Source organism: Oncorhynchus keta, chromosome 5 (assembly GCF_023373465.1).
Source record: "Oncorhynchus keta strain PuntledgeMale-10-30-2019 chromosome 5, Oket_V2, whole genome shotgun sequence".
NCBI lineage: Eukaryota > Metazoa > Chordata > Actinopteri > Salmoniformes > Salmonidae > Oncorhynchus > Oncorhynchus keta.
In genome coordinates, this window is record NC_068425.1 from 3,261,297 (window position 1) to 3,273,021 (window position 11,725).

At 43.9% G+C, this 11,725-nt stretch overlaps 1 protein-coding gene across 3 annotated transcripts; it reads left to right on the top strand.

Annotated features, from left to right (window-relative positions):
• The first annotated feature begins 1,057 nt into the window (after positions 1-1,057).
• On the top strand, positions 1,058-10,784 carry LOC118384314 (chymotrypsin-like protease CTRL-1). 3 transcript variants are annotated; one of them, XM_035770726.2, is made up of 7 exons: positions 1,058-1,088; positions 1,169-1,270; positions 6,351-6,371; positions 6,494-6,656; positions 7,143-7,411; positions 8,417-8,565; positions 10,353-10,784. In XM_035770726.2, exons 2-7 carry the CDS (start codon positions 1,213-1,215, stop codon positions 10,668-10,670), a joined length of 978 nt encoding a protein of 325 aa, XP_035626619.1. In that variant the 5' UTR covers positions 1,058-1,088; positions 1,169-1,212; the 3' UTR covers positions 10,671-10,784. The 3 variants fall into 3 exon arrangements, with proteins under 3 accessions (XP_035626619.1, XP_035626618.1, XP_035626620.1); XM_035770725.2 differs by lacking the exon at positions 1,058-1,088 and having other exon boundaries at positions 1,095-1,270; XM_035770727.2 differs by lacking the exons at positions 1,058-1,088; positions 1,169-1,270 and adding an exon at positions 5,337-5,861.
• Positions 10,785-11,725: the final 941 nt, after the last annotated feature.

An 11,725-nucleotide genomic window follows, 5' to 3' on the forward strand; every position in this document is an offset into this window, starting at 1 on the left:
TCTCCGGAAGGTGGTGATTGACTCCGCTGTCCTGGCGTCGTGAGGGAGTTTGTTCCACCATTGGGGAGCCAGAGCAGTGAACAGTTTTGACTGGGCTGAGCGGGAACTGTACTTCCTCAGTGGTAGGGAGGCGAGCAGGCCAGAGGTGGATGAACGCAGTGCCCTTGTTTGGGTGTAGGGCCTGATCAGAGCCTGGAGGTACTGAGGTGCCGTTCCCCTCACAGCTCCGTAGGCAAGCACCATGGTCTAAATACCCATTGTTTCAGACTCCTAATTATCCTTACACCTCTCAAGACTCTAGCCACTTCCATGCCACTTCCATTGTTTCTCCACCGACGTTTTGAGGGTTAAAAACACTCGGTGGAGAATAGAGATCCTGACTGCCAACACGTCCAGCCTGAGACATGCCATTAAGTTATCCTCACACCTCCCCATTGTTACAGTATGAAGGAAGTTAGAGGTAGGTTCGCAAGCCAATGCTCGTTAATGCAATGACTGGCGGTGCAGGTGCTGGAGGAGTGCTCTGCTGTAGGAATAGTTGAGCTACTGGTGTCATCAGCCTTTCGTTTATATCAGCCACAGTATTGTAGTCTTGCATCCGAGTCAGCCTGGCAACGAGTTGTTGGAATTCCATGCTCTCTTTTGGTGATGCATCGTTTCTCATGTGTGAAAAGGTTCCTGTTGGGGCCCGCGGGTCCCACAAACAAATTTTATCAATGAAAAAATAAAAACAGTCAATAGCTTATCTCCTTTACTGTATTTGACTAGGCTTGAAATAATATATATATATTTTTTAAATAATTTACTGCATTTCTACACAATTTAACAACTCTAAAATGCTATTTGGAGAACAGCCAAATACATGATTTGCCAAATCATGATTTTAATTTAACTGAATTGAGAACAGTTGATATTGAAAGTGCTAAATGAGGAAATGATTGGTGACATAAGGTTGTGAAAGACACACACACACAAAGACAGAGAGAGAGAGAGAGAGCGAGCAAGAGAGAGAGAGCGAGAGAGAGCTAGAGAGAGAGAGAGAGAGAGAGAGATGACAGGATGTAAGAGACAATGACCAGTATTGTGAGGTAAGTGTCACACCTTGACTCAATACAAACAATTACCTACCTACGTACATACATACATACAGTACCTTCCCGTTCAACAGAGTATTTTAAAGACAGGATACAGAAAGCCAGAGCAGCTGATAGGATGGACTCATGGTGGGCATTGTGTGCTGTGGTAGTAATGTTGACCTGCATTGGAAAAGGTAAGAGGGAATTATTATTTTAAATCAAATGCAGTCAACTAAGCTATATGGAATTGTTTTAAGAAGGTCGTACCGAGGATCATTTAGCTATTTGATTTTTAAGATGTGCCTTCTGGAAATACTTTCTGGAACATTTGAACTTCCATGTGCCTTCATAACAAGCTTGTATGCTATCTGTAAATATGGATACAATTGTCAAATTACGCACCTAGTGCGTTTAGCCACAGAAAAGACAGGAACCTTCCCACTAGCCATGATTGGAAGTGTGCCATGTAGCACGCTTCTGTCTATAACATGAGCTGCTCAGTATGTGTGTGTAATAATTTCTAACGCAGCTTTTTTTTGAAAGATCTCACAAAGAACTGTGATAATGTTGCTAATGCTCTCCACTTTCTGGAGGACAGAGTTCTGAAATCAATGGAATGCCTGGTGGAAACATATCTCTAGCTTAAACATGTTTTTATTGCAATTTTTTTATTATGCCAAATTAGATTTTTGTGGGAGCGTGGACCTCAACCTTGAGGGGTTAAAAAGACTGCCTGTGAATATTTTGTGTTTGAAAAGAGGATTAAAAACGGTGAATATGTTTGATATTACTGCTTTTAACAGTATATTACAGGACCACAATATATTTTGGACTGTGTTTATATTTTTTTAGTAATGTGAACTGCCTCAGTAAAAACAAATACTGAATTTAGATTAAAAGTGCACTGACATTATTTGGTTAAAAACAACCCCGTGCTGGGTAAATATTGGACATGTCACGGCTGTCTGAACGACTGGACCAAGGTGCAGCATGGGAAGCATACATTTTCTTTATTAAAAAACGACAAAATGAAGAACAAAAACCAAACCGTGAAGCTTTGGGCTATGTGCCCTGAACAAAGACAAAATTAACTTCCCACAAAACAGGTGGGGGAAAAGGGTACCTAAGTATGGTTCTCAATCAGAGACAACGATAGACAGCTGCCTCTGATTGAGAACCAAATCAAGCCAAATCATAGAACATAGACTGCCCACCCAAGTCACACCCTGACCAAACCAAAATAGAGACATAAAACGCTCTCTATGGTCAGGGCGTGACAGTACCCCCCCCCAAAGGTGCGGAAAGGTGCACAAAACCTGAACCTATAGGGGAGGGTCTGGGTGGGAATTTCTCCACGGTGGCGGCTCTGGCGAGGGACGTAGACCCCGCTCCACCTCTGGCTCGGCACACCTCTAGAGCGGGGACCCTCGTTGCCGACCCCGGACTGGGGACCTTTGTAGGGGGCCCCGGGCAGGAGGGAGACTCTGGCAGCTCCGGGCAGGAGGGAGACTCTGGCAGCTCCGGGCAGGAGGGAGACTCTGGCAGCTCCGGGCAGGAGGGAGACTCTGGCAGCTCCGGGCAGGAGGGAGACTCTGGCAGCTCCGGGCAGGAGGGAGACTCTGGCAGCTCCGGGCAGGAGGGAGACTCTGGCAGCTCCGGGCAGGAGGGAGACTCTGGCAGCTCCGGGCAGGAGGAGACTCTGGCAGCTCCGGGCAGGAGGGAGACTCTGGCAGCTCCGGGCAGGAGGGAGACTCTGGCAGCTCCGGACAGGAGGGAGACTCTGGCAGCTCCGGACAGGAGGAGACTCTGGCAGCTCCGGACAGGAGGAGACTCTGGCAGCTCCGGACAGGAGGGAGACTCTGGCAGCTCCGGACAGGAGGGAGACTCTGGCAGCTCCGGACAGGAGGAGACTCTGGCAGCTCCGGACAGGAGGGAGACTCTGGCAGCTCCGGACAGGAGGGAGACTCTGGCAGCTCCGGGCAGGAGGGAGACTCTGGCAGCTCCGGGCAGGAGGGAGACTCTGGCAGCTCCGGGCAGGAGGGAGACTCTGGCAGCTCCGGGCAGGAGGGAGACTCTGGCAGCTCCGGGCAGGAGGGAGACACGGGACTCACCGGGCTGGGGAGACATCCAGGAGGCCTCTTCCTTGGCCGAGGCACCGGATACACTGGGCCGTGAAGGCGCACTGGTGGTCGAGCGCAGAGCTGGCCCCACCCATTCTGGCTGGATGCCAGCTTCCACCTGGCAAATGCGGGATGCTGGCACCGAGCACACCGGCCTGTGAATGCTCCGCCTCGACACCGTGAGCATCACCCCATAGCACGGGGCCTGACCAGACCCATGCTCTCCACGGTAAGCACAGGGAGTTGGCTCAGGTCTGCTTCCCCGTGTGCCTCCTCCCAAAAAATGTTTGGGGCTGCCGCTCAGGCTTCCTTGCCAGCCGTGTTCCCACATACCGCTGGTTCCTTTCTCCGGCTGCCTCTGCTCTCCTAGCTGCCTCCACCTGTTCCCATGGAAGGCAATCCCTTCCCGCCAGGAACTCCTCCCATGTGTAGACTCCGTTGCCGTCCAGAACGTCCTCCCATGTCCAGGAGTCCACCTTACCATGCTGCTTGGTCCGTTGGTGGTGGGAAGTTCTGTCACGGCTGGCTGAAGGACTGGACCAAGGTGCAGCATGGGAAGCATACATGTTTTCTTTATTCAAAATTGACGACGACAAAACGAAGAACAAAAAAACCAAACCGTGAAGCTTTGGGCTATGTGCCCTGAACAAAGACAAAATTAACTTCCCACAAAACAGGTGGGGGAAAAGGGTACCTAAGTATGGTTCTCAATCAGAGACAACGATAGACAGCTGCCTCTGATTGAGAACCACAACCGGCCAAACACATAGAAATAGAAAATCATAGAACATAGAACATAGACTGCCCACACAAATCACACCCTGACCAAACCAAAATAGAGAAATAAAACGGTCTCTACGGTCAGGGCGTGACAGGACAGAAGTGTCACGTTCGCTGGAAGCATACTCGGACCAGCGTGCAGCGTGATCTGGGTTCCACATCTTTATTAAGTATAACGCACACAACAATAAAGAAAGGTGATGAAAATGTAGTGCTGACATACAACTACACATAAACAATATCCCACAAAACACAGGTGGAAAAAAGCTACTTAAATATGACAGCTGCCTCTAATTGGGAATCATACAAAATCACCAACATAGAAAAACAAAACTAGAACCCCACATAGAAATAATAAACTAGACTAACCCCCAGTCACGCCCTGACCTACTCTACCATAGAAAATAAGGGCTCGCTATGGTCAGAACGTGACAAGAAGACACATTGGGTTGACCCGTCAGAGTAAATGTCATTCCGGTTCATACATTGTATTGTCTACACATGTTTAGGTTGAGCACGGACACTTTTGTAGCTGAAAAAGTAGTATGATAATTAAAACATCATATTCTTCACAGCAATGTCCCAAGCGATGCTATTGTTTCAAATTACTTTTTTTTTTGGGGGGGGGTTCCACACAGAATAAATAAAATATTATCTACTGTTGTATATTCTCGTCATGATTGATTTGTTCTTTAACGATGAGAAATAGACTAGTCTAGCCCAGCACACATTCTTCTGTCATTCACTGCTGAATTTCACCCACTGTACACAGTGATGTTGTTGGTTTAGATATTAAGATAATGAGAGTGAGAATATTTCTAACACAGGAGGTCGGTGGCACCCTAATAGGGGTGGACGGGCTCGTGGTAATGGCTGGAGTAGAATTAGTGGAAAATGATCAACCACATCAAACACGTGATTTCCATGTATTTGATGCCATTCGTTCCGTTCCAGCCATTAAGAGCTGTCCTCCCCTAAGCAGCCTCCACTGATTTCTAAGTAAGAGGGTTCAAACTTGAAATTCTGGAAATGTCTGTTTTCTTTCATTCCATCCTCCCTTTGCCCTGAGAATGACTTCCACTGAGAGGCATTGAATAGTATGAGCAAAGGGAGGTTGGTATGGCAAAAATGCATCGAGTTAAACCACAAGTTTTGCCTATGACGATAACAAAAGGGTTACATTTCCAGTGGTGGAAAAAGTACCCAATTGTCATACTTGAGTAAAAGTAAAGACACATTAACAGATAATGACTCAAGTAAAAGTGAAAGTCACCCAGTAAAATTCTACTTGTGTCACGCCCTGGCCATCGAGAGGCTTTTATTCTCTATTTTGGTGTAGGCCAGGGTGTGACTAGGGTGGGCATTCTAGTTTCTTTATTTCTATGTTTTCTGTTTCTATGTTTTGGCCGGTTATGGTTCACAATCATACTTATCATACTTAGGAATCATACTTAGGCAGACTTTTTCCCTTTTGGTGTTGTGGGTAGTTGTCTGTGTTAGTGGCTTGTATAGACCTAGTCAGCTTCACGTTAGTTTTTTTTCGTTGGCGATATTCAAAGTAAAAAGAAAATGTACGCTCACCACCTTGGTCCGGTCATTTCCCTGACGACGTTCGTTCCCTCTTGAGTAAAATAAAAAAAAGTATTTGGGTTTTAAACATACTTAAGTATCAAAAGTAAATGTAATTGCTAAAATATACTTAAGTATCAAAAGTATAACTCCTTTCAAATTCCTTATATTAAGCAAACCAGATGGCATGATTTTCTTGTTTACATTTTTTTACGGACAGGCAAGGCACACTCCAACACTCAGACATAATTTACAAACAAAAGCATTTGTGTTTAGTGAGTCCGCCAGATCAGATGACCAGGGATGTTCTCTTTACGTGAGTGAATTAGACCATTTTCCTGTCCTGCTAAGCATTGAAAATGTAACGCTTTCTTTTCGGTGTCAGGGGAAAATGTATGCAGTAAATAATGGACAAAATTATTTTCTTCGGGAATGTAGTAATGTAAAAGTCCTCCAAAAAATAAATAGTAAAATGCAGATACTCAAACTACTTAAGTAGTACTTTAAAGTATTTTTACTTAAGTACTTTACACCACTGAATATTTCTGGTTAGTGGGCTGTTTCAGTGAATGACCAGTTAGTTATTTTCCCCTCGTCTCCATTTATTCTGGATAACAACAAACCCGTGTTTTGTAAGATTTCACAGGCACCTTCTAATTCCAGCCAGGGTTAGTTCAGCGATTTTTTTTTTTACATAGTATTTAAATATTAGCTTCCTCCCCCATATTAGCATGTCAATTTAAGTACTATAACTTGGCAACTGAAAAAAAACTTTAATAACACCAATCCACTTTCCCTCACCCAGGTGGCCATGCACAGTTGGATGGTAAGTTGTTACATACAACTGCAGAACTTCAAATCAGCTTTTGTTTTTTGTTGCTCTGTTTATAATGTGAGGGATTTGTGTGTTCTATCATGAGCCGCCTCTCATGGGTTTGTATCCTCCAGTGTGCGGCACAGCTCCTCTCAACACAAAGATCGTGGGGGGTCTTAATGCTGTGGCAGGGAGCTGGCCATGGCAGGCCAGTCTGCACAGATCCAGCGGACATTTTTGTGGAGGCTCCCTTGTCAACAAAGACTGGGTCCTGACTGCCGCTCACTGCTTCGCCAGGTAGAATGACATAACCTATCCCACCTGGGGTTGGGTTAAATGCAGAAGGCACATTTCAGTTGAATCCATTCATTTGTACAACTGACTAGGTATCCCCCTTTCCCCCAACCTGTATATTATGCCAATGTCTGATTGAAACGTCTCTATACACTGTATTTGTCTATGGACTATTTTATCTACTGTATTCATTAATAATAACTTAATTCAGAGAGCTAATTCAAATTATAATGTATTTTGGTAATTTGAGGACAACTCTACCATGTAAATACAAAAACTTGAGTTAAAAACTTAAATTACATTTCCTAACAATAATGTATGTGCTTGCTAGCTTCTATGGCGGTCTATCGATGATTGTCAAATAAGTGACTCCAGAGAGGTGACATTATCTCTCTAAAATACATGACAGAATGAGGTCAATTGTGTCAGAAAGCACACTAACAATCACACTTATAATCTTTAGCCTCAACTCCCTCTCTTCGTTCTCAGCACCAGCACGTCTGGCCTGCTTGTCTACCTGGGCCGGGAAAATCAGAAAAGCGTCAACCCCAACGAGGTGTCCCGAACGGTCTCTCAGATCATCCGCCACCCCAACTACAACAGTGCAACCAATGACAATGACATCTGTCTGCTGAAGCTCTCGTCATCCGTCACCTTCACTAACTACATTCGGCCGGTCTGCCTGACAGCAGGGGGCAGCACATACTACAATGGCACTACTAGCTGGGTCACTGGCTGGGGCAATATCAATAGTGGAGGTTAGAACTGATGGTCCCAATGCCGACTTTGCATTGTCAAGCCACAGTCAGGTCCAGAATTATTGGCACCCTTGATTAAAGATGGATTTTTATTTTTTTAACAATGAAATAAATCATAAATCTTTCTTTCAATGCCTCACCTTGCGAGGATAACGGCGCTGAGCCTTTTCCTAATATGAGAGGTATCTCAGACCATTCCTCCGGACATAATCTTTCCAGATCCTTGATATCCTTCATTGTCAAACCACAGGTTATCAATGGGTTTAATGTCCTGTGACTGCAAAAGGTTAATTTTGTGGTCAATTGACCACTTCTTTGTGTATGTTGATGTGTGCTTGGGGTTGTTGTCTTGCTGGAAGATCCACTTGTGGCAAAGTTTCAGCCTCCTGACAGAGGCAATAAGGTTTTTGTCTAAAATGCCCGGGTACTGGGTGGAGTTCGTGATGCTATTGACCTTAACAGGAGCCTCGGGACCAGTGGAAGCAAAATAGCCCCATAACAAAGATCAAAGATCCACCACCATATTTGACAGTAGGTTTGGGGCTCTTTTCTGCTTATGCATCCTTATTTCGACGCCAAAACCACCACTGGTGTTTGTGGCCAAAGAGGTCTCTCTCTGTACTCAAATCTCATAAAACATATTAGGAAAAACGCTCAGTGCCATTATTTTTGCACGGCAAAGGTATAGAAAAAAAAGAGGAGCTAATCATTTTCATTTTTCAGATCATTTTTTATTACATGTTCTCTGAGCAATTGTTTTAGTATAACATTTTCCATTCAATATAGCTCAGTATTTGTATTATTTGACAGTATTTTTTCTCTCATCTTTATCAGGGCCAATAATTCTGGACATGACTGTACAACCTTTACCTGTACATATGTCACTTTTTTTGTCAAGTTCAGTTTGTATCAATACAATTGGAGCCAGATCACAAAGGATCAGAAATGTATACACCGGTTTATCGGTGAAAAGGTGACCTGTCTCTCATGGCCTCTCCTCCTCAGTGTCCCTGCCCTCACCCCAGACCCTACAGGAGGTGGAGCTGCCAATAGTGGGGAACAGGAAGTGTACCTGTCTCTATGCTGGAGTGGGTTCAATCACAGGCAACATGATCTGTGCTGGTCTATTGGCAGGAGGAAAGGATTCCTGTCAGGTGATACATGGCTGTGTTTAATTCCAAATACTGTAGTTGTAGAGCTAAAGCTGCATTTTAGCTGCGGTTTGCAGAGCTATTATTCAAAGGTCCCGAACAGTCATTCTGATTCCCCGGTTAAATAACTTTGTATGACTACTTTTTACTCTTGTGTCAAACTACCAGGAAGTCTGAAAATAGAGACCAGGTGGGGAGCTAGTATTCTGAGTGGGCGGGTAGCTCACCTTGACTGACGGTTCTTTGAAAATATCTTTGTCAAGCAACAGGGATGCAGAGAGCATTGTTGCAAGCAAATTTGCTTACACACAAAGCAGCTCAAAGAACATTGAAATTGCATGCAACCTCCAATCCTGTCATACATCACATCATGCTTTCACAAATGATTTGTCCAACTATTTTGTTATTGTAACAGCATCAATATAGACAAAATGTTGGCTAAATCATTTATCTAGCTAGCCCAAATGGAATTGTCAGCACTGTTTATCAAGCTAGCTAGCTAACTCATTTTGGACAATTTCGATTGAAACTTTACAGGGTGAGGGCTGTCTGGGTATATTTAATTAAATATATATATATATATTGACTGCCAGACAATCTTCATATATCATGAATATCTTCTTCTTTAAGGTTTTATGGTAGACTACAACTATTGCTGTATTGCCGCCACCTGCTGTCTGGGGTATTGAAACAAAAACAAAAATGATTATATTATGGGAAGGGGGGGGGGGGGCTACGTCATACGTCAAAAATACATTAAAAAACCATCCCACTCCTTCCGTCGTAGTTCAAATCACATCAGGTGCCTGTGTAAACAGAGCAAAAAACGCTCGGCCGCACTCACAATGATGCCTATTTTCTCCGATTTCCTCTCCGTTTGTGCGGTGCACTTGATAATCAATGCTTCAAAGTCCACCTACTTAACACGCAACATGTCAGGATCCCTCTGTTGACAAGGAACATCATCTTGTGTCTCTACTCCTACTACCATTACTTCTTCAACTCCACTCTTCTTGACGACTCCAGATAGGAGACATTCTAGACAGCCCTTATTCTTGCCATTCTTCAGCCTAACAGGACACTTCAGAAATCCGGGTGCATCTTCACCACCACAATTGCAGCATTTAGGCTCAGCTGGCGTACGATACCCCTCCCATCTACACACACACATGACACATGAGCAAATAATTTGCCTTTATCACACTGCTCGGGTTTGGGTCACGTAGGCTCTCGCAGGGTATCTCATAAAACCCAAAATACATGTGAGAAGGCAGAGACTCTTCATAAGAAAAACTCGGATGAACGGATGGGGTGGGCTTACTCCATCCGCCATGCGGGCCAGACGTTGTGCACCAACCGCTTGATCCAATTCTTCACGTATACACGTTGCATTTACTTCTAGCGCCACCCCAGAGAACACCCTTGATAGGTGCCCTGCTTCAAAGATCCAATTAGGTAAGAGAATAATACATTACCATTGGCGTATTCAAATGAGAGGCTTTATGTGATGTCACATAAAGCCCTTAATAATCCCGCCTCCTGAATCCCAAGTGTTTGACACGGGGGAGGGGACCAGTAACTTCATGATCCAACTTCATCAATGTAGAAGCAGCAGTAATAGTTTGTTCTGGTTTCGTCCAAATATCATCCAATTTCAAGAAAAACGTGATTTTGACTGCGTAGGAACTTTTTAAAGACAAATTAGAGATGATCACAGACCAAAATCATGAGAACTTCTGCTGGTAATTGCATTGTTCACTGACCCTGATGTAACATTTGTCTCTGTACAGGGAGACTCAGGGGGGCCGCTAGTGAGCAAATCGGGCTTAGTCTGGATCCAGTCTGGTGTTGTGAGTTTCGGAGTAAGCTGTGCTAAACCAAATTTTCCAGGAGTGTATGCCAGAGTGTCCCAGTACCAGGCCTGGATCAAGAGCCAGATCAGCACGGACCAACCAGGCTTCGTCACCTTCTCCTCCAGTGGGAATAACTCTGACCTCACTGTCACCTGTGCTGCACTGTCCGGTGGGGCCACACACCTCCTCTCCTTCTCCCTCTCTCTCCTCCTATCCCTCTCTCCCATTCTCCTTTCTTTTTATCTTTTCTTATAGGGAATACACTAAAAGTGGATTCTGTGTCCACTGCACTTCTCATTGTATGCGAAAAGCACTGTAATAGTATGTTAAAACTGTCAACAATAAATGATTGGTTTCATTCAATATGAATATGAATCTACTGAATCTACTTATATTTTCTTCCTGTGATGTAAGTAATTAAGTTGGAGAGCAAATGTAATTGTGTTATGCTATAGGATTACATTTGGTTGATCATCAGAGCTCAGTTCATGATTGTTAAGAGAGTAACACATAGACATCACACGTGATGATTAAATGGAAAGCTATTTTTATAATTATTTTACAAGTTGTGTATATTTTTCCATCTTGAGTATACTGTATCTGCAAATACTGTAGATACATTCTTTATAGTGAATTACAGCTATTTATCATTGAGCTGAGAATGCCTCTCAACAAGCATCTCCTATCATGTAATGGTGGAGTGGCAGGCAGGTAACTATCAGACTGCCATAAATACCAAGTGTGTATTCATTCAGACCAAGACCGTAGCAAACAGTTGCGAAACCATTTACTCTTTGTTTAATTGGTACTTTTTAAGGAGTGGGGCAGTCCCACTAATTTGTTTGCTTTTATTAAAGAGATAGAACAGTGTTGGAAAGACAGTGCGAGGGTGAGTCAAAGGAAAGTGAGATTGATTCAAACCCATGCCGACTCTGGCATACATGTGTTCCAGGGTTGTAGCCACTGGACCACACAGGCCATGTTAAACCGTTTACTCTGAAGGGAAATGTTTTGCAACGGAAACAAGGGTTCCTATTGGACAAACTTCCAGGTAGGTCCCGTTCCATTCTGTTTGCTTCTGTTGGCTTCTGTTTGGTTTGTTTGGTTCCTAGTGAATATACCCCAATTGGTAACCCTCTTACCTGGATTGGGTCATACAAACTCACTTAACCAGAGAGGTGATATCATCTATATTTAGCTAAAACACATCACATAATTGTACTTAAAATAAAAGGAATGACATGCATAAATTAATCAGCGGAAAACCAAATACTAAAAAATACAAATACTAAGCTATTTAAAAACAACAA

Bases quoted from the DNA above. Each gene is read 5' to 3' on its own strand.
- LOC118384314 (XM_035770726.2), top strand. From the start codon at position 1,213: ATGGACTCATGGTGGGCATTGTGTGCTGTGGTAGTAATGTTGACCTGC. The intron at 1,271-6,350 runs GTAAGAGGGAAT...TCCCTCACCCAG, and splicing joins GTTGACCTGCATTGGAAAAG to GTGGCCATGCACAGTTGGAT. The intron at 6,657-7,142 runs GTAGAATGACAT...CTTCGTTCTCAG, and splicing joins GCCGCTCACTGCTTCGCCAG to CACCAGCACGTCTGGCCTGC.